Raw genomic sequence first — 23,532 nt, forward strand, 5'->3', positions numbered from 1 at the left:
TTAGGTTGCACTTTTTTTTTGAATTATATATTTTCAATATATAAGTATATTTACACACCTATTAAGATCAATATTTATATAAAAATATATATTATAATTATTTACATTTTTTTAAAAATTTTACATAATACTAAATCGCCCCCCAAATTTAGATTTTTGGCTCCGCCCTTGGTGATAGATAATGATGCAAGTATTTTAAATAATTACTTTGAATAATGCTTTAGTCTAATATTTTCTTACATTTATGTATAAAATACATATTTATTGTTTGGACAAATGAGCTCCAAGTATATATTTTATAAAAAAGAGTTATTGTAAGAAATGCATGAGTCTAAATTATACAGCCAAAAGTCTAAAAAATGTTAGAAGAGATTTTTATGTCAAAATATATATTTTTCAACACTATCTATTAGTAGTATTGTTTTTTGTTTTTTTGACAACATTGATAATATAATAAAGAATTTCTTAATTTAGAAAAAAAATTCCATGATGGGATTATTTTTCTATTATTACTAAAATCATTATTTCTTATTTTCAGTATTTATTGAAGATGAAAAAAAAAATTAATTAATTAATTTATTTTCGTAAAATAATTAAATGCAGCGAAGTGAAAACTCGAAAATTTAGAGAGAGCAAATGGACAAGAGGAGAGTTAGGAGAGAGAAACTCTTTTGACTTGAGCTGTCTGTAATCTGTATACAATTTGGTAAAAAAAAAAACACTACTCCGTCAATTTCTCTCTCTAACATTCTCACTCTCTCACTCCGTGAGTCAAAAATTCACAAATACACTACAGTAGAGAGAGAAAGTTGAGCAGAAAGAGAGATCAGCATTCTCTCTCACTCTACACTTCAATGCAAATCCTCAATTCGGTAGCAGTAAGTTAATTCTTTATATATATATATATATATTTTTTCTTTTCCTCTAAGTGGAACTCAACTTTGCAAAGCTTTAACATCTGATCTTCAATCACCAACAAAAAGCACCAAAAAAAAAAGCTAGTTTTATTTCACTGTGTATTCACTTTTTTTTTCTTGCTTTGTTATAGCTCATTTTTGACCGCCATAAGTTGTGGGCTCTAGCTCTGAATCATTACTACCTCTACTTTGTGGGGCAAAAAAGCTAGGGTTCTTGAATTAGCGTATATTCTTTGTATTAATCAAACATTGCCTTTGATTGCTGCGGAATTAATTAGCGTTTGTTGGAAGATTTGTGTGTTTGTTTGCAGTTTTGATTGATCGGGTTGTTTGGGGTTTTGAATGAAGGCCCGGAGTGTAGAATGTGATGAGAAATGAGGGTTAGGGCTAGGGTTGGAGTTTGGTTATATGAGAGATGGGGTGTGTGTTCGGAAGAGAGATTTCGTCGTCAGGGCCGCCCAGCTCGGAGATTGTAGTAGAGAAGCGGAGGGAGAAGGAGAGAGAGAGGGATTTGGCGGTTCCTTCGGGGAGGAGAGAGAAAGTTGCAGTTGAAAAGGCGGAGGGTGGTGGTGGTGAGGTTCAGAATGGTGGGGATCAGAAGGAGGAACAGAAGGAAGGGAGTACGCGGCCGAGGGGGGAGAGGAGGCGGTCCAGGACGAATCCGAGGTTGAGTAACCCACCCAAGAATGTGCACGGAGAGCAAGTGGCTGCTGGGTGGCCTTCTTGGCTCTCGGCTGTGGCAGGTGAGGCAATCAATGGGTGGACGCCTCGTCGGGCCGACACATTTGAGAAAATTTGTAAGGCAAGTATCTGCTGGTTTGGTTCCAATATTTTTTTTATGTTCTAATAGTTTTAAACTGTTAATGTCTTATTCTTTGTTGTATGCTTTGGATTTTGTGATTAGATTGGGCAAGGTACATATAGTAATGTGTACAAAGCTAGGGATGCTATAACAGGGAAAGTTGTTGCTTTGAAGAAGGTTCGATTTGACAATTTGGAGCCCGAGAGTGTAAAATTTATGGCTAGAGAGATTTTGATCCTGCGAAGATTGGATCATCCCAATGTTATTAAACTGGAAGGTTTAGTGACATCGAGGATGTCATGTAGTTTGTACCTTGTATTTGAGTATATGGAGCATGATTTGGCTGGACTCGCAGCGAGCCCAGGAATCAAGTTTACAGAACCTCAGGTTAGATTCTATTTGTTTGCTTCCTGATTCTTGAAGTGTTCAACTAAAAATATTTGAACTTTTCTTTGTTAGCTTACTAATTTTAGATTGGGTTGGTTTCTTATGTTATACATCTATGAATATGGTAGGTCAAGTGTTTCATGCATCAGCTATTGTCAGGGCTTGAACACTGTCATAACAACCATGTGCTGCATCGGGACATTAAGGGGTCAAATCTTCTTATTGACAATGAAGGGGTTCTTAAAATTGCTGATTTCGGGTTGGCTTCTTTCTTTGATCCTAATCACAAACAGCCCATGACTAGTCGGGTGGTTACTCTATGGTACCGGCCCCCAGAGCTTCTTCTTGGGGCCACTGACTATGGTGTAGGAGTGGACCTTTGGAGTGCAGGTTGCATTATTGCTGAACTATTGTATGGGAAGCCTATTATGCCTGGTCGCACTGAGGTAACCTGCACTCTTTGACTTTATTTATTCCAGTTATCCCTCCAAGACTTTAAGATGCCTTGATTGGGCCATTTGATATTGCAATGCGTTTATTGTTTCATTGATACCTAAATGTTTGCAGCAAATTAAATACTTCATTACTGTTTCACCTCATGTTAACAAGTTAAATGCCTAATTGGCAGAATGGTGTTTTGTATTTTGTATATTTGATGGCAAAGTTTGTGATACGTCAAATTGCCTTTCGTATGCCTTTACATTAAAGCTGCCCAATTGTTTTGATGGAGAAAAGAATTGTAACATTAGATGTGTGAATGCTATTTTATGATGCAAAGTGTCATTTTGGTTGTGATACTGGTGAGCTGTAAATTAGGCTTGCCCCACATAACTTGAGCAAACCAGGGTGTGATTGATCATCACTGTTTTTGGAGTCTGACAGGAAAAATTATCTATACTACCTTTAGCTTGTTTGTCCTAATTCCTATCAGAAATGCTTGTTTATCTTCATTAAGAGTTAAATTTTTTCGTACTCATGTGCAGTCCATAGAAACCTGTGCTTTAACCTGCCATTAGCCACTCATCCAATGTTGTTACTTCTGTAGAGTTTAGAAGAGCGCAATGGCTTTATCTTAATATTCTTATGCTTATATTGCAGGTTGCATGCTTCTTATTTAAGTATGCAAGAGATACAGCAATTCTATAATTTTATTGGCATTTTATGCCTGCATCGCAATTGGATGTTAAAATTAGAGTGTAACTGTAAGTCTATTGTTTCTCTTGTAACTAATATCATTTTATATTACATAGGTGGAACAGCTGCACAAAATATTTAAGCTTTGTGGTTCTCCTTCTGAAGAATATTGGAAAAAGTCAAAGCTACCACATGCAACTATATTTAAGCCCCAACAATCATACAGACGATGCATAGCAGAGACATTTAAAGATTTTCCACCTTCATCACTGCCATTAATTGAGACACTTCTTGCAATTGACCCCGCTGAACGTCAAACTGCCACAGCTGCGTTAGGGAGTGAAGTGAGTTTTTATATTCCAATAACAGATTGACCTTCTGTCGCCGCTCTTTACTTACTCTGTTTGCAAAATAGGCTCTGTTTTGGCCAAGTTCCACATGCTTTTTTGTTAGTTTTAACTGAGCTTATGGTAGAATAGCTTTTTGAGTAATTCTATCATTTTTCTCTTTGTTTGGGGAGAAGTTGCCTTTTTATTATTATTATTTTTTATTTTCATTTTTATCATATGAATAAAGGAACCAAGAGCAGATGAAAAATGAGGCTTATGGGTTCTCATAGAATTCAACCGAAAAAAAACTAGCAAGGATTGCCATTGCCAAGGAGTTCTTTGAAGTTGTTGCCATATTGTTAGGCTTTTATCTTAGAGATTGGTGCTTTTAGGCACTTCATGAGAGCATGTTCCATAATTTCAAGATTGATCAATTGAGTACTTTATTTTGATAGAAAGTTTTTAAGGATTATCAGTTGTTCTTTATCAATTTGTAATGTTCGTGCGATCATTCTTCTGCTATAAATCTGAATTATTTTCCTAGGTCTTGCCAAGTTATCTTCTTACTTACCTTTTGTAGTATCTTAATGGCTTTGAGTTTCTAAGTTTGCAGAGTAATGTGCTTAATTCATTATCCCTCAAAATTTAATTATGCCTAATCAACCTTAGTTTCCTGCTGTATCATCCATAAAACTTAAGCTTCATGTCATAAGGTGGTGGTCAAATCAAATTACTGGTGATGTGAAAATTGTACTTTGTGATCTTACAATGCATTATATTTCATCATACATCAATGTGCGTCAATTACATGAAATGTCCTTGTTACTTAAGGTCTGGTACCTTTTGTGGTCCCCAGTTAATTGACGATGTTTGGAGGAATGAACTTGATACAACCATATTTATCGGGAAAAAAAAAAACTTGATACAAACGTACTTTCTGGCAATGTTTGAACAAAGTGGCTGTATTTTTAGAGTTGAACTTGTGTTCTCATGCTTGAAAGCTTGAACTTTTACCACTTTTTGCAAATAATGAATGTTAGGTTTGTTCCTAATTTGTCCCTCTGGGAATCCTCGGCTAAGGGGACTAATACTGGGTCATGTCCTTTTTCCTGTTGGCTTTTTATCAATGGGAAAGAATCAACCCTTGATCCTACTCCTCCCTTTCTAATGCAATGGTTGCACCAATGCGCTAATATATTTTTGTCTTTTCCTGCTTTTGTGACTCACGTATGTGTGTTTATGGTACATGGACTCTTGTAAATGACTGAGATATCTGTGTTGGGCACACTAGTACTGCTCACGGGTATGGGCTACATATTTTACATGTTTGGTTGGACATGCACTGAATGCTTATAAAATGGTTCGACTTTATGACACAATTATAAAAAAATGATATTCACCTCTACAAAAAATTCTCATTCAAAGTATTGTCGCCTCCACAATTGTACCGAAAAGTTCTCAAAACTCTACTTTTAAGGGTTATTGTGTCAGTTATTGAAGTAAAAAATCAGGCGTAGTGTGAGTACTTTTAGGTGGTGCAAATATCACTTTTCTAATTGTAAATAAAAGTATGTTATGATGTTCCTTTTGCTTATTACTTCAAAATACGTTATTTACCTTAACATTGGAACTACTTTCCAAAAAGAAGCAAACTTATAAAATAAAAAGTAGCAGAATTGTTTCATCTTACCGATTTTTTTTAAAATTTTTTTTTTGATAACCTGTCTTTTAAGTATTAGCACTTTATCTGTTTTCTTTTTCATGTATGAAAAACACTTGGTTTTCTTTTCTTTCTTTCCATGTTTCTTATACTTCTCATGTTTCTTTCTTTTATGGCTTTATGTTGTTTTCTTTTTTGCAGTTCTTCACAACCAAACCATATGCTTGTGAATCTTCCAGCCTTCCAAAATATCCTCCCAGCAAGGAGATGGATGTGAAATTACGGGATGAAGAAGCTAGAAGGTTTGCGGATGACTTTACTCTTTCTTGTACATACTTAACGCCTTCAGATTCTTATGTTTCAAATTACAATTTTCCCCTCATAACATAAGACTTAATATAAGTAACCATAATGCAGATATTTGAGAGGTGAATAGTTCCGAGAATGCAGAAATTATGGAGAACAAAACTGTTTAATTTTTTTTACTGAAGAACAATCTTACTGCTAATTTTTTTAGAAATTTCATACTAAAAAAAGATTAAGCTTTTCTGAATTCCCCTCTCCCCATTTGAAAATCATTTCTTCTTATAAGCTAAGACAAGATTGGATGAATGTTGATGTCCCACAATCCTCCTAATTGTAACCTGACCTTTTTGATTGTAGACTGAGAGCTGCAGGTAAAGCCAACGCTGATGGTGTCAAGAAAACTCGTACACGTGATCGAGCTGTTAGGGCATTCCCTGCCCCAGAAGCCAATGCTGAGTTGCAAGCCAATCTTGATGTATGTCAGATAAGCTGCTTCTTTTAGCAACATTTTTTTGTACTTTGGTTATTTGAATTGCCCAATATGAACCCTTTGGGGCTCCATTTGTTCATATAGATGAAAATATATTTTCAATTGTAGTTTTTCACATTATATATCCTTCTATTTGGTAATTAAGCAAGAGCTTGTATTAATGTGAACATAGATTACAATTACAAGGGGCATAGCCCAGGCACGACATCTAGGAGTGCAATCCCAAATCCAGAAGACAAAACAAGGCATTCCCTCCAAGATATATTATAAATACTAATTTAGTTCAATTTAAAGTAATCCATTTCTAGTTTTCCACTCTCCATTAATGTCTTGCGTGGAAAGAAACTTGTGGTCAGAATGAACAAAATAATATCACCACACATGCTCTACTTGTTTACCTCCCCACCAAAAAGAAGAATGCTTAATTGGTTGATTTTGTGACTAAATAATCGTGGGTGCATTTGTGGATGAGCAAACTACTGCTCATTATGTGTAGACGTGATGTTTCATGTCAACAATGTGTTAGCCGTGCTCATCATTATAGGGAGATGCCACATTAGATAGGGTTTGGCTTAAAGATCAAATTTGGTTGGCCTTAGTTCTTGTTCCGCTCACAAGCTCCTATATTTGTTTGAATTTTTTTATTATCTAGTCTGGTTAGAGAGGATGGCTCTTGCTAGGTTAGGAACTTGTGATCATAGATAAAAAGTCGTGTTGTTGTAATAAATTGTGAGAAGGCATGTTGAAGATGTTGATTGAAAAGAAAAGATAAACTTATTGGAATTTATGTAATAGAAATTTTGATGAGTTGTTGCATTTTGAGCACAGTACTATGTAATTTTTTTTGACATCCTGTTATGTAAGGGGGAACATGGGGTTAGGATAGAGCATCTAATTGACTGGGAGTAATTAGCCGGATATCTGCAGAGTCGTGGGATGTAGATTGACAAGATATGATTCTAAGCATTTATGTGCTGATTTAGTCCTCTAAAAGCATAGTGCCCTGCTCTTACAACATGTGGCTTTGTGCATGTTCTGTCACATGCAAGCTAGATATGTGTGTATCTGCAGAAACAAGAACTGGAAATGCTTTTTTGTATGAAAATGTTCAGGTTTTGTTTGTTGATGCAGTTCTTGTTCTGTTTCTTGATGATTATTTTTAAAAATCTTGATTACACTTGATTTTTCACGATTAAAGCCTTGTCTCATACATTTTATTGATTTTACTACCATGCCATTTCCCTTTCTAAAGCAGAGGCGGCGTCTAATCACACATGCAAATGCAAAGAGCAAGAGTGAGAAGTTTCCTCCTCCGCACCAGGATGGAACACTTGGTTATCCTTTAGGTTCTTCACATCACATTGATCCAGCTTTTGACCCTCCTGATGTCCCATTCAGTTCCACAAATTTCTCATATCCAAAGGTGCCCATCCAAACTTGGTCTGGCCCATTGGTAGATTCTGCCGTTGGCGCTCCAAGAAGAAAGAAACATAAGGATCCTCACAAGGATAGGAATTCTGCTCGGGTGAAGGACAAGGAAGCCATGTAATATATTGTTTGGTTCTCTACTCACGGGAGCCTTAATATACAAAGCTGCAAATGTGGCTGGACCAGTATATTTTCAATGCGAACCGGGAAAATTGTTAAACTTCATTGAGAGGTATAGTATTTTTCATTTCAGATTTCTTGTTTTCGTCCTATTTTTGAATGGTTGGAGCTTCTCCAGTAATGTATATGTTGATTTTTTTTTTTTCTCTCTGTGTTGACAAACTCTTTTTATCAACTCTTTTTAGACTAGTAAACAATCTAATAAATATATCACAGAACCTGCAATGTTTACATTTTGAGATTTTTGAAATTTAGTTGTGATCACCGAAACAAAATGAAATGCATTCTTGTATTAAGTTTTTCTTTTCTTTTTTGGTTGCACTGCGTGTTCCTATCTATCAATGTAATAACTAAGAAGTGCTCCTACATTGTGTTACTTGTGTATCTTATATGAAACTGAATGTTGTAGTATACTGATTTAGATATTTAACAGCCATTCGTTACTATTATCGTAATTGTTTCACAGAATTTTCTTCGTTAGCTTTGGGGCGTAAATATCTATGGCTGTGATGCTGTGTACATTTTATCCGCGTTTTTCAAAAACAATATTGCTTAATAATTCGACTTTGGAATGTAATTATATTACCACTTTTGATTGTAAACTAGGCACTTATCTTCTAAATGTTGTGTTGTTGAAACAAAGTTTTCACCACAAAGTGACAGTAAAATTTTTTGGAAAGAAGAAAACTCTGTGCTGACTTTAGAGTACTTCTTGAAGCTAGGTCTTTTTAGATGTGATTTTACTCAATTTACCATTAGTGTGTCATACTATATTGCATCAGAAATGATCTATAGGAAAAAATATGGTTGCAAGGGAAATGAAACAATAAGAGGCATATTGTACTTGTAGTGCATAGTTCTTCCTTTGTCATTTTATGTATTGCTTTGCACCTCATAATGTACACAAGCTATGTTGGGCACATAGGAGGCAAGAAATAAAGCACTTAGAGAGCAAAAACACAAGATGTACGTGGTTCGCCCAAAATCAGGGTTACGTCCACATGATATTACGACCGTAGAGAATTGTCAACATTAAATCGTGTACACGAACTTATGTCCCGGAGTTCTTCCCTCTTGCTTAACAAGCCAAGGAAGGTTAATGTTGGAGATTTGGTTGTCAAAAGAGTCTTCAATATCGGAAAGAATTGTTGGATTAAAATCCTCTCCAGCGCTATAGTGCATCTGTCCCAGCCGGTAAGGAGAATTTGTGATACACGTTACGAAAATGTTGTAACGTTTGGCCTTGCATCTCATTATTTTCTTAACGTGTATCTCAGTGTTCTCATCGGTTGGGACAGATGCACCGTAGTGCAGAGGGAAGATTTTAATCCAAGAATTGTTAGGCTTTTTTTGACTGCTGAAAAGATTGGACCCAGCCTATCGTCTTTTAAACACCTGAAGGCCTTTAAGTTTTCATAATTTTCTAATCTATTTTCTCCCCCACCAAACAGAAAATGGAGTGACTGGAATACCTAATCTACATCCATGTACTTTCAAAGACGTTTCCTGATATTCATGTGCATATGGTGAGTTGGGGCATCTAATTAGTAGGTATTAGGTCTTTAATTCAAGCATTGGTGAAGTTGGTTGAGATTTGCAAAAAAGGAGCATTGAATTCTTCGAAGAAACAATAAATTGCTATAGGCTCAACAACCACATCTTTGTTAAGCCCAACCTACTTCTATTGATATAAAGCCATGCCAATGATATAAAAATAAATATAGGAATATAATACATATACGAGACAAATAAAAATATTTCTTTACATTCTAAAGTTAAAAGTCTTTATCACTATTTTTGTCCTTAAAATGTGTATGAGACAAATAAAAATTATTTTTATATGTTTACATCATTAAGAGAGAAGATTTGTGTAATTTATCCCCCTCCCAAATAATTAACGATACATATAAAGCAATAAAAAATAATCATTTTGAAATTTCAATTTTCTGTCCCATACTATAGACATTTTTTTTTCTTCTTTTTTTTAAAAAAAAAAAAAAATGAGAGAGAAATTAAAGATCCAAATATTTTTGGTTTTGATTTGAAAATTATGAAAAATAAAGTGGTTACACTACGATAATTTTGAAATAGAAGTTGAGATATAGGATCAATGGAGTCCCAAAACGATTTTTATGGGTTTAAATAGTTTTTTCTAATACTTGGATAGTAACATTCGGACTCGTGCCTAACCCAATACGAAAAAATTAACTTCAACTTTATTATTGATATATACATCATATACTACAACATAATGATTTGTTCATTACATATATATATATATATATATATATATATATTACATCATAATGACATACTGTACATATAATGTTCGAGTCTATCCAAGTTCAACTCAATTCGACGCAAGTAAAACCTAACACCAACTTGATTTTCAACTCAATTTTTTTTTAATGATTGCTTCTTTTTTATTTTCTTTTATTATTATTATTTTTAAGAATTTGTGTGAATGTTGTTAAAAAATTTTGTAACAAATATTTCTAAACTATCATATATCTATATCTATACTATTTATCTATATCTATATAATAATAATATTAATATTATAAAAGTGTAAACTATTTCTTAATTATGCATTCATACCCCCATTAAAGCCCCTAATGATTTTCTCTCTTTTTATTCCCACAATAGGCCCTAATATCTTTTTCTATTTTTAAACATTTTTTATTCATAATAACAATAAGTCTCAAAAATGATTTCATTCATACCGCATTCAAGCCCCTGATGATTTTCTCTTCTTTTCCACAATATAAAACCCCTTATGATTTTTTCTATTTTTAAAAATTTAACAAAAAAAAAAAAAAAAAAAAAAAACCATTACCTCCCCAAAATTCTACAGTCCTATAAATGATTTGTTTTACTTTCCAAAATTGTACAATCCTATTCCACAATATTGCAAACCAAAATAAATAAATAACAGGCCATGTTTCTTAAAAAAATATGCCCTTTTCTGCATTGTTTACACATCTATAGTCTACATTTTCTATCAATTTTTTGTTCTACGAATCCCTAATTCTGGCCCCTTGGCATTGGCTTTTGGAATTCTTTAACACATAATGCCAGAATATGAAGATATTAGATATGATTTTTGTTAGGTTCTTTAAAGATTTTATCTAGCTAGGAATCAATAATCAATAAATGATTTGTTTTAAAAATTCTTTAATTAGTATTCTAAGAAAGAAAAAAAAAAAAGAAGACCGAGGGGTTCAAAAACTCATAAAGATTTGGTTTTTTTTTTTGGTCAATCAATTCTTTCCCTGTCCTCATTAACCAGAAAAGCCAAAAACGTGAATATTTGTGCTGCAACAATTACAAGTTTGCATGTGACATTTTTCTATCAAGGTAATTTGTTTTTTTGGGGAAAATCTTATTTTGAGTTTGAATTTTAATTTTTATTGATTTGGGCTCTAAACAAAGATGATGTGGTCTCTGATAGTCTCGTAGCAGAAGCATTGAAAAGTTCCTTTTGAATACCATACAATTGAAGAACAAAATGAAGCCAAGAGAATAAAATATTGAGCTTATTTATTTATTTATTTTTTTTATTAATAGTCCAATGGAATATATATTTCTATTACAATGTTTATATTTTAGATGTTATAGTCCTTATCTTTCTTTTGATATTAAAAATTTAGGATAAAATACACTGACACCCCTTGAAGTTTATCAAAAGGATACTCAGATGAAAGTTGACCTATTTTGGGACAATGACACCCCCTCAAGTTTGATATAGCTACCAAAGACACCCCAATGGTAATGAATTGACATTTTTGACCTTTGACTTTTATATTGACCAGTTTAAACGTTGAAATGTCAATTATAACCTTATACCCTTAACCATTTGTTTCTTTCTCCTTTCTGTTATCTCTTCCTCCCAACACCAACACACACATACTGTTACACAGATACACATATACAGATACATATATATATACACACAAAGTTGATCTTGCTTTTTACAGAATAGTAAATCCATCATCGCCGTACTTGCTCGCCGGCTACCATCATCCAAAGCTGATCTCGCCGTCGCCACCATCCATGGCCGAACCATGACAGCACCGACTCCAGGCTTGCACATCACTGAGCTCACCGCCGCTTCCATCACAGCCGACATCATCAAAGCTGAAGCTCTCCGCCGTCACCCTCATCTGTGCCACCATCGATTCATCTTTGCCATCACCCATTAGAGACGCAAAGTCGGCTTTGGAGTCGAGGATAATAACGACGAACTCACATTCGCCAAATCTGTCCAGACCCACCTGTTGAAGAAATTGGCGGCGCCTGTCCTCGACGGCACAGCTCCGGGTCTGCCTATATTCGACGCGATGGCTCTTGGACCGTCCCTAACTCCGGCGCTTGCCCCTGGACCAGGAGGACTTCACAACACTTCATGGCCAATCTGCTTGTCTTCTTCATCGACGCCGTCTTCGATCCGTCATAGATCTGCTTATCTTTGATCTGCCAGAGATGGTAGCCTTCTTTGAGTTTCCAGCTGTGAAGAAAGAGTTGAGGAAACATACAATCCTGCCGCCCTCTGTGTGTATATATATATATGTATCTGTATATATATATATGTGTGTGTGTGTGTGGTTGTGTGTATATGTGTGTGTATATATATGTATCTATATATGTGAATCTATGTAACAATTTGTGTGTGTGTGTTGGCATTGGGAGGAAGAGATAACAGAGAGGAGAAGGAAACAAAGGGTTAAGGGTATGAGGTTATAATTGTCATTTTAACATTTAAATTTGTCAATATAAAAGTCAAAGGGCAAAAATGTCAATTCATTAACATTGGGGTATCTTTGGTAGTTATATCAAACTTGAGGGGGTGTCATTGTTCCAAAATAGGCCAATTTTTATCTGAGTGTCCTTTTGGCAAATCTCAAGGGGTGTCAATGTACTTCACTCAAAAATTTAGGTAATGGATATAAAGATGTGTAGTTAAATCACATCTTATTAAACAAGGAAAAGAAAACAAATGTTATATGTGTAATCTTTAATGGTTTATATAAGGTTTTATTGTTTAATATAGTAGCCATAAATTGATATTGAATTCACAATTATGTTTATATATATATATATATATATATATATATTTAATTATATAGTTTTCATCACGTGCATCGCATATGCATATTCCTAATAAATATTAAATGCCTAAAGAGTTTTAAGTTATTTATTTTTAAGGTTAATTTCACTGACCCCTTAGGTTTGACTAAATATTAGCGTCAAATATCTTTCAAAAATAACTATCATTTAGGTCCGTTTTTTCTTTTTCCATCACGGTCTCCGTTAAAAATATGAAAAAAGACATCTTTATCCTTAATTTTTTAATCAAATTTATTCCAAAATATCAAATAATTTAAATAACTATTATACCCCTAATTATATTCCTACCTACCCACTACCAACCAAAAGTCGCCGCAAATTGAATGCATTCTCAGACTCCAAAATTAAGATGGAGGAATTTTGTGGATAAATTAGGGAATCGAAGATGTTATAAATTCTTCAAATTTGAAGAACAAGATTGAGCTATTGAAGTTGGAGGTAGCAAAGGCAGGAAAGACATCTGTTGCGGAGTCTAAAAATAAGATTCAGACTTTGGAGCAACAAATAAAGCAGAGCCTTGAAGAAGCTATGAAGTCCTTTGGGTTAAAAGAGAGTCAATAATTCCGGCGACTTTTGGTTGTAACTGTTGTTCCATATATATATATATATATATATATATATATATATATATATATATAATGTAATTGAAGAGAACAAGAACACTGAAAGCTAAGTAACAGATTGGACATGAGAAGAAGAAACCATGTCAACTAACATAAATAAATTAAAAAAAAAAAATTAAAAGCCCTGTGATTTACTAGACTTGCATATAGTTTTGATTGGCTCTAAATTGGCTACACCGTGATGGAAGTTTTTTAGGTTCTGAGGCCAAACAAATTTTCAAATAATTTGTGCTCGCCGTCGTACCTGCTGCAAGTAGCCGCCGGCAACAATCTTCCTATCTTACATTTGTTGCGAGGTTAATGACCTCTCTTTTTCTTCCTTCCAGTCCTCTTACTTTGATTCGCACAACTGGAGATTCAGTTGTGGCCGATGACACTTGTGGTGGCGAGGGAGGGAGGAGAGGCGATAGTGTGTGTATATATATATATATCTATAATTGTAAATTTGTAGTATATTTAAGAGTATTGTAATCTTTTTATTTAATTCTTTTGGTTAGAAAACATTTTTGACTATGTCAAAGGGTATTTAAGTCATATTACATAGTAGATCTCGGTACATAACAGTTGGGGTATGAGTGAAAGATGGAATAAACGTTTGTAGTATGAGTTTGTAGTACGAGTGATAGTAATTTTCAAAAAATGTTTGAGTGTGATATTTGGCCAAACGTAAGGGGGTGTGAGTGAAATTAATCCTTGTTTTTATGAAAATTTATTTTTCATTACGTTTCCTCATTTCACCAACAAAGACTCTTAATAATTCTATAAAAATTGAACAATTTATCATAAATGCAGACTTTCATTACATGATTTATATAAAATACATTCATATTTTTCACTATTTATATCTACCTAATCTAACATTATCTATTGATCTAATCTAATTCAAATAATCTATCTATCTAACCTATTGATGAGCCCCATTCTATGTGTTTAGAAAACGAACTTTGTAATGCGAGAGGTCGCTTCGTAAGGTCAAAATGTGATTGTAGTTTATGAAGCCTTTAAATGTCAAATTTACATTTATAAAACCATTACTACAACTAATGAAGTATAACGAGTAGGGATCGTCCGCAGAGATTATACATGTTATAATTTAATTTCGACTCTAATGTATCAATTGATTACAAATGAGGGTTGGGTTGGTTGATTACTCTAGAAAACAATTAATTAAAATGCAAGTAAAATAAAACTAAGTTGAGATAGGGATTTAAGAGATGAGAAGTGAGGTCTTGGGGTGCATTGGAATCGCCACCAAGCTCGTTCACCAAACCACACATTTTCAACTATTTTGAAGAAAACCTTCTTGTGAACAAAATGCGACTACCAATTGCAATATTAAGCATGAACCATCAAATGCAATAATGAATTGTCTATCTAACCGACAAATAAACTAAGTGTAGTATAATCCATCAATTCTAAGTATGACCCATCAAACTAGTCACAATTGTAGCATACATCAATCTAGAGAATCATGGAATTTGCAATAATAAGCCATGGAATATCAAATCAAGTAAAGATTGTCTACCTACCTACAAACATGAATTAAATTATAGAACAATTCATTAAGTATAAGCATAATCCATCAAATTAATTGACAAACCCATCTAATAAAAACTATGACTAGCCATCACTAGATTCTCAATCAATCACACATAGACAATTAATATTGAAAAACTAGTGTAGATATCAATTCCCAAATAATCACACATAAGATAACATATAATCACATAGAGAATCAATAGAAAGAATTAATCCATAAAAATCAACAGAGAACCCAAGATTCATTAAATTCACAAGGCTAAAACACTAAATCACAAGATATTATTCCCCAAAAAGTATGAAACAGATAGAGGATTTGATTACAAACTTGGGGCTCATCCAAGCTCCAAGGAGAATTCTAGCCAATCATGGAGGAGGTGGGTATGATCTTGGAACCCTCAAGGGCAATCCCCAAACATGGTTCCATCTTCTTCCTCTTCTTCTTTGTTGAATTCTAGAGAGAGAGTGTGTGTAGATTTTGAGATGTGTTCTTGATGCCTCCATTCTTCTCTTTTCTTCCAACCCTAATCTCTAACTTTTTTAGGGGGAGAAACTAACTGTTACAATGAAATAAAATTCAAGCTAAAGATATTTTACAAAATGGTTCAATTCCCTTTTATATACAAGCCTCTTTGAGTCGGCAACAAGTCAGAAATACTGCCTTTGATTGGTGGAAATTCGCAGCTATAAAAGTAGGTAGAGTCTGAGCGCGCTTGGAAATTAGACAGCACACTGCCAGTAGTCATTTCGATCGATCGAAGGGTTTTTGATCGATCAAACACTTACTTCGATCGATCGAAACTGACGTGTCATGGAAATATCTTCTTGGCCTTATCCGGATTGCTGAGCAAGCACCACCTTGATTTCGATCGATTATAGCTTTCTTCGATCGATCGGGACTTCCTTTGATCGATCGAAGTTCCACTAATGCAATTTTCTAACTTCTTTCCAGATTTGCTTCTTAACTCAAAATATGAGCTACATGGCTCTTCTTAGCATGTTTCAACTTTATTGACCTAAAATAGGCAAAAACACAAATACGTACTAAAACATGAAAGTAAGATAGATGAATGGACTAAAATACCCTATCTTAGGTGCTAAAATGCGTCACATTTGAGCACTCATCACACCCCCAAACTTAGATATTGCTAGTCCCTAGCAATGAACAACAAGGAAAATAAAGAAATAAACAACTAAGTAACTATAAACTAGAAAGCAATAAAAGGATAATGCCACTTTCGTAGGGAACACGATCGCATTTAGCATATGCAACAAGCCTTTTAAACCCATAGGTTACCCCTAGTGGACGAGTGAAGTCTCGCGAGGGTTTCAGAAATAATATCCACAAACATTGAGCTCTTTCTCACTAAAGAGGTACCAATATATAAAACAAACATTGGGAGAGAACTACCTCAAGTATGCAATTTTTCAACCCTTTTCCAAGCAATCTCCCAAAATCTTAACACTAAGCAAGCAAGTATGGTCTTCCACACATCAAGACAATGATCATGCAAATCAAAACAACTCTAGAATCATTTTTAAGTGAACTGGCATCAAATATGTTACTATCTAAGCCAACTAAAGAAATGATCACATCCGGCCTCAAACTAGTACACAAATCTAGTACCGATCATCACGACAAAGAATTGAGCTTTTATTAAAGCGTTATTCAAAATATTTCCCTATGTAGTCCTTTCATTTTTCTCTTTATACGAGGTGATTAGGTTTTTGTATATTCTTGGTTGCATAGACGACCGGGAAGGGGGGGGGGGGAGATCAGTGATGGATTACCCTCCTCCAACAGCATGCCGGCAAGTTCTTTAAGCCGGAATCCGACCCTGTGACGACCCTGGATTTTTCAACCCAGTGTGTCCTGTGATGACCCAAAAATGATCAAAAATGCGAAAGTAAAAGATAGAACAATGGTCTTTGGAGATACAACACTCCTCTAAGACACCAATGTGACCCTCAACGAGGTCATGAAAGCTAAAGGAAGAAAATGCGGAAGCAACGTTTTAAAAACGGATAAGAAAGAACCTAGGGGCAAAATGGTAATTCCACACTAAAATGGGTGCCACCGTGCACACCATTGGAAAGACAACAAAAAATTAATAAAGATAGACTCAAGAATCACTTGATTCGGAGTCCGGACGGCAAAGATATCAAGTTCTGAAGTCGAAGGAAGGGAAACCCTATCCCGGTTCATACCAAAAAAAAACACAACCTTACTAAAACTTGAATATCTTGAGCTACAAGAACAATTTGAATCTGAAATTGGTACCATTGGAAAGCTTACTTCAACGCGGTCAATTTAGACTCAAGAATCGCCTGATTCGGAGTTAAAACGAAGAAGATATGATAATTTGAAGTCGGAGGTGTAGTGTTGAACCAAGACACACATACACTCATGAACAGTACCTCGAGCGCTCGAGCAAAGGCTTCGAGCGCTCGAAAATTGCCCCAAAAGTTCTGCCCAAAGTTAGAGCGCTCGAACCCCCCTTTAGAGCGCTGGAACTACTGTAGGCTGTACCTGAAATGCAACCTTGAAATGCAATTTTGAGGACTTTCTGGGCCTTTTTGAAAGAAAGACTAAGAAGAAACTACCCTCAAAATCATGTTTTTTAGACCAATCATGCCAAAAGAAAACTTTATTTTTCAAGTGAAAACCACAAAATGCCCTTATGCTCAGTTCAAAATGACAAAAAATGTGAATTTGCATCAAACATACATTTAACCCCAAATGCACTTCTAGGCTGAAATGAATATGCACGCAAATGTATTATATCTATATAGACATGCGCCAATGGTTCACGGCCTCCGTAAACACTCAATGCAAAAAGTGACCCTCCAAACCTCGATTTCACAAGAATTTGTCTAAAAACATAAAATATGGAGACTAAGAGCATATGCAAAATTTGGTAAAGTGTTTGGCCCTTGGCCACACCTCGAATAAAGTAAATAGACCTCAAATGAAAACTCATAACCTAAAAATACCTCCCAATGCAAAAATGATACCTAAAAACCTTAGGTTTCTCTATTGTCCCCTTTAAAAGCAATTTTCCATGAATAATGCACAAAGGTGAATCTAAATATAAATTGGCTCTTGGCCACATATTACACATTCAAAATAAGTACCAAAAGGTGCACTTAAGTGCACATTACATGACTTAAACAATAAACACAAGTGTTTGACATAGTAAGCAAAATGGAACAAGATATGCTAACATGTGCATATTCTAACATAGCAAAAAAAGATACTCCAAGTAGTCTAGCAAGTCTAAGATTGTTGTGCATCCCACATTATGGCTTCTTTACCTGAAAAACACCCAGTAACTTAGGGGTGAGTAAACAAGTTTACTCGTAGGGAATGCATGGGTTTATCTTTGTACCAAATTTGCAATTCAATACAATTTAATTTATGCTATCAAAGTGACATTAGAACTTTCAACATGGCACAATGTGATGTGAAGTCACAAAGTTAACAACTTGGAATTTAAATGCGAAATCAAGCCAAAGTGGATACTTGGATATTGCCCGGATTAAAACCGTACTCTTGAGATCACTTTAGGGCTATTAACCCATGGGTACCTTCCCCTAGTCATGGGATCACTTTAGGGTTATCAACACAAGGGTACTTTCCCCCGTTCTTGGGATCACTTTAGGGCTTTCAACCCAAGGGTACCTTCCCATATCCTTGATTGATATCCCAAGTCCCGAAATCAACAAGTTGTGCAACTAAGATTGTATCACATAGAAGAAATGCATTAACCATGTTTCATGCACAACCAAGATTTTGGAATACACAAGTCATGCCCTAAGTTCATCAACTAACATGGCATGTGAAAATGTCAAGAATTCATAGTGTGCATCTATATAGACTAGATACAAGATATATAGTACATGAAATTCATTGAAATAGATATACCACAAGTATAAGATTTATGATTCAACTACTTGCTAAGCAACGCATCAGTAATCAAACCATTCCAAGATAAGGGTGCAAGTTCATTAACTACATTAATGGAGCCAAGTTGCAACAAGTCATGATACATGCTAAATAGGCAAAAGCCCCATGAAATAGATGTCCCTATTATTAGAATACTAAGTGGAAATTAATTAACCTAATTAATCAATTTCTCTAGAAATCAAAGTTGTCCAAAAATTCTCAAACTTATATATGTGAATTTCCATTCCATGGTGATTGCAAACATCACATTAATTTCACAAAGGGAGCAAGATATAATCATATGGAATTTAATTAATTTAAATTAATTAAATCTCTAGATTTCAAAAGTTATTCAAATGATCTCAAATTAATATATATCAAGAATTAAGTCATGACCATGCTATAAATCAAGTCAAAAATGGAAAACAAGTAAGGTACAATTAACTAGAATTTAAATCAAATTAAATTCATTAATTCTCTAGATTTGAAAACTCATTCAAATGGTTCCAAATAAATATACAACAAAGATCAAGTGAAGGTCATATCATATACCAAGTAAAAAATGAGTTATATGCAAGTTACAACAATCATTAATTTCTCAAATCAATGCAAGACATGCATATAACTTGGATATCACTATAAGAACAATTAAATTACTTGGAAGATAAATGATAACACCCCCTACCTCACTAGAGAAGTGTCTCTCTAGAATTTAAGGCAAAATCAACACAAAATGGCAAACCCTTCTAGGGTTATGAAGAGGAAGATGAGAGAAACAAAATGTATTCCCAAGTTCAAGCTTGGAAATCAATGGAAGACTCTCAAAAATCAAGGTCAAAGCTTAAGGCTTTAGGCTCCATCCATGGAGGCTAGGGTTTTCTTTACAAGAGAGGGAGGAAATGAAAAATGATGAAGATGAAATGTGAGTGGAGGGGATAGAGATCCTCCACTCACTATGTACTCTTACACTACCTCACACACACACACTAATGCAAGATTAAATTGTGAGCCTACACTTGTCACAAATCCAAGGCTCCATCCTAGGCTAAATCTCAAGCCTACACTTGTCAACCATCTGAGCTAACAAGTGCACCAATCCTAGGCCAACAAGTGGTTAAATCTCCACCCTCCACATGTCCTCATCCAAGGCCTCAAAGTGTTTCCACACACATGTCAACAAGTGGACCATTGAAAGTGTGACACTTGTCACACTTTTCAGAAATTGCAAAATGGTCCTTTTGGAAAATATCTCCCAAATTAAATTACAAAATGGTCTATAAGACGAAAAATAATTACTTTACAGTAATTATACAAAAACCCCAAAAGTTAGGAAAATTACAAAAAGGTTATGCGTCTATACCCTTTACAAGAAAAGTAAGCACTTATCATGATTTTCTACAAAAGTGAAAATACACATAGCATGTAATTTAAATATCGTGGATGCATGCAGAACCGGAATCAAATCCGAACACGAAAAGTGAGGTTATGTTAACAAAGTGACAACCGAGAAAAAGACGAAAGTGAATAGTGTCACAAAAGTGAAATATGAAAATGACTTGGTCCTCAAAAGAAGTCGTCAATCCACGGAAAAGAGTCTCGGAAACCATTCCCGAGTACTCAAGATGACATTAAGTGACGAGAAACCGAACTCAGAAAGGAAAAGAACAACGGAAAAAAAAATATCAGTGAAAATCTGAAAAAAGGAAAGGAAAGAAAATGACCGGGTCATTACAACCTTCCTACCTTAAAGGGATTTCGTCCCCGAAATCCAGCCCCAACCAATAAAAGGCAAAACTAGGAAAACTACAGAGTACATCTCCGAGTATCCCACACAACACGCTACACCAGCGACCCCAAAGCTGAAAGGAACCCATAACCCAGTGTCATTTGCACCCACGTGCTCATGACAAGACAACCTCTCAAAGGAAAGGTGACTACATGGCCACACAACAAGTCAAAGGTCACACATAGAACCCAAGGTCAAACAAAGGAATGGAAGACCATAACCGTAAGCATCCCTCCTGACGAACTATCATACGGATCTGAAAACAACCACCAAAAGAACTCCAAGATATCTACGTATCAAATCAAGGTACTGAACAAAGACGACATGGCAGTACAAATAGCAACCAGAACCCGCCCATGACGTACTCAAATGTGTGGTAGCAATGACAGTGCCTAGTGCCCGCCCACACGTACTCGTCAGTAAGGTAGCATCGACGGCAACTTGTACTCGCCCACAACACACAACTTTGTATGGTAGCATGACAGTATAAGGCACTAGTTCATAACCTGCCCCCCACTAAGTCTACCCATGAAACCTCTCGATATCAATGACATCAATGTCGCAAAACGATCATGGCCAAAAATAATGTGGGAACCAGGCATTTGTGAGAGTTGGAATATGGTCCAAGGACGTTCCAGACCATCCTGGCCAATCCCAAACTCTGACAACAATGTCATAGGCACCATTATGCTTAAGGCCCAAAATCCTCAATACAGTAAAACCAACATCTCTAATGTCTCAAAGTACCACTATCAACAATATTAATCAAGAATTCAAAGCCTGAAAAACAAGTCAAAACATCTAGAAACCAAAATGAATCTCATTACAAGACATTTCATCGAAAGTCCTACATATCTCCCTAAAACAGATCAACTACAAAACTACATCGAAGTTAAACATCGGATTCACATCCCTATCACGGATAACTAGATCCTCAAAACACAAGTCCACCAAGTGGCACACATATCAAAATTCTGACAACAATCAAAATTACAAAAATGAGTCTCTCTAAACCGTACTTGGCCACACCAAGCTAAATCAAAATTCCTCAATTTTCCAACGATCCATAAACAACCACTGGAACTACGATTCCTCAAAACTATGCCTAGTCATAACTAGGACGAGGAAGCTCCACAAACAAGCCAGATCCAACAACGATCTTTCAAAACTCTTCCCAAGAGTTAACCACATCAAGGTCTCCAAAACTAAAACAAGTCTCCAAAGGACATTCGCAAAAGAACATCGAGCTCACCTCACAAATCAAACAAATCCTCACTGATATGGACACAAGTCCCCTTAAAATGATCTCACACCAATCCACTCACTCTGAGCACCACAACCCGTCAACAACTACGGCAAAACTTCCCAAGGGAAGACACGAAAGAAAAGGAACCACTAGTCCTAAGAAGGACAACACCATGACTCTATCTCTGAAATGAAAGACAACAATGTCAAAGACTTCACCCCCTACATGGAAGTAAGTCGACCAAAATCAACTAAATCCTCACCAAGGACTTAAGACAACAATGGTGATCCTTACAGACCAGCCAACCTCAAAGCTGTACACAATGCAACAAACAGAAGAGACTCACTCCTTGTGAAGTCCCTTACTCGAACTAAGAAAAAGAAGAAACCCTATTCTCCCACAAATGTCAACACGACAAACACGAAAAGGGAACAAAAGGGAGAACCAAATATAGAAGTCATGCATATGACAAGGAATGCAACTACCAAATAAATAAATCTACTCACATAGATAAAAATCAAGGTTACATGCAACACGTCTCCATGTAAGCACAAAATTATGTCACTAAAGTACAACAACAACATGGTATCTGTAAGCATATAAAGAAGGCATGCTAATGCCACACAATAAGAAAGCAAATGTGGACACACTTCCACCTACTCATGCGTCACAATATTAGAAATCATACTACTAACATGGTAGTAAATGAAATTGCAGAAAATAAAATGATGCAACAATGAACCCCATGGACATAGTGTCCTAGAGTGTTTAAGAAAAAGGAAAGACCAGTCCTAGCCATAACTGTCTCCAAAAACCAATGCGACAATAACCTGTCTCAAAACAGACGTGCGCCTTTACCACAATGGTAAGACTCCAACAATCCAACTCCGAATCTAGAGGTGACACTACAAGTGACACTAACAATGCAATGCCACCAACCCAAAACATCGATCAATCGACTTGATCCCAAAAGCATCATCACATAAAGAGAAGTCAAACAAAATGGCTACTTTAGCCATACAATCAGACAACCGAATCAATCTCCAAAATCGTCCTCAAAATGACCATCAATCACCGTCTCAACACCAGACGCTCAAAACAAAACTTACATCATCGCCAACCAAAAGGACTACGCCTATCGGAACAAAAACCGACACTGATTCCATCTGAATTGCGCTCGTAGCTAGCCAGTACGGTAGCATGACAGTGCCATGCACCCACCCACAAACGTACCCGCCTATAAAAATTGCAATATCAGAGGAACCTTCCAAAATAACCAAGGATCCTAAGAGGTCCATAACCTCATCATGGCCCAAAACCAACAAATCCACCACTACGACAATGCCAAATGACTCACCTCACGAGAGCCTAAACAAAAGGTCTCTCACCACCTACCTCAAAGACAATGCCAGGTTGGCAATAACCTATACTATCACGAGACTGTGACTTCAATCACCATCAACCTCAACTCGTGCCTCAATGACCAATCCCATGTCATGCCGAATATGCAACACAGTTATGCATAAACAAATCTAATCTAGCATACATCACATGTCAAGCTCTTTACAATGGAATCCAAGCAAGCTAAACAAATAGCATACCACATATAGCACATAAGCACATAAACATGTT

The 23,532-nt window shown here is 35.6% G+C and overlaps 1 protein-coding gene across 5 annotated transcripts; it reads left to right on the plus strand.

Annotated features, from left to right (window-relative positions):
- Positions 1-712: 712 nt before the first annotated feature.
- LOC132294932 (probable serine/threonine-protein kinase At1g54610) lies at positions 713-7,872 on the plus strand. Of its 5 annotated transcripts, none has more exons than XM_059792985.1 (8): positions 713-878; positions 1,049-1,719; positions 1,822-2,106; positions 2,235-2,552; positions 3,357-3,584; positions 5,431-5,531; positions 5,893-6,010; positions 7,278-7,872. In XM_059792985.1, exons 2-8 carry the CDS (start codon positions 1,333-1,335, stop codon positions 7,572-7,574), a joined length of 1,734 nt encoding a protein of 577 aa, XP_059648968.1. In that variant the 5' UTR covers positions 713-878; positions 1,049-1,332; the 3' UTR covers positions 7,575-7,872. The 5 variants fall into 5 exon arrangements, with proteins under 5 accessions (XP_059648968.1, XP_059648977.1, XP_059648958.1 ...); XM_059792994.1 differs by having other exon boundaries at positions 1,209-1,719; XM_059792975.1 differs by having other exon boundaries at positions 1,229-1,719.
- The last annotated feature ends 15,660 nt before the right edge of the window (positions 7,873-23,532 follow it).

The sequence above is a fragment of the Cornus florida genome, unplaced genomic scaffold, assembly GCF_030987335.1.
Source record: "Cornus florida cultivar Cherokee Brave unplaced genomic scaffold, ASM3098733v1 CherokeeBrave_3.0.0_Hap2_Chr01, whole genome shotgun sequence".
Lineage (NCBI taxonomy): Eukaryota > Viridiplantae > Streptophyta > Magnoliopsida > Cornales > Cornaceae > Cornus > Cornus florida.

Excerpts from the sequence above, each read along its gene's own strand:
- LOC132294932 (XM_059792985.1), top strand. The coding sequence starts at position 1,333 with ATGGGGTGTGTGTTCGGAAGAGAGATTTCGTCGTCAGGGCCGCCCAGC. Across the intron at positions 2,107-2,234 it reads TCAAGTTTACAGAACCTCAG|GTCAAGTGTTTCATGCATCA; the intron begins GTTAGATTCTAT and ends TGAATATGGTAG. Across the intron at positions 3,585-5,430 it reads CAGCTGCGTTAGGGAGTGAA|TTCTTCACAACCAAACCATA; the intron begins GTGAGTTTTTAT and ends TCTTTTTTGCAG.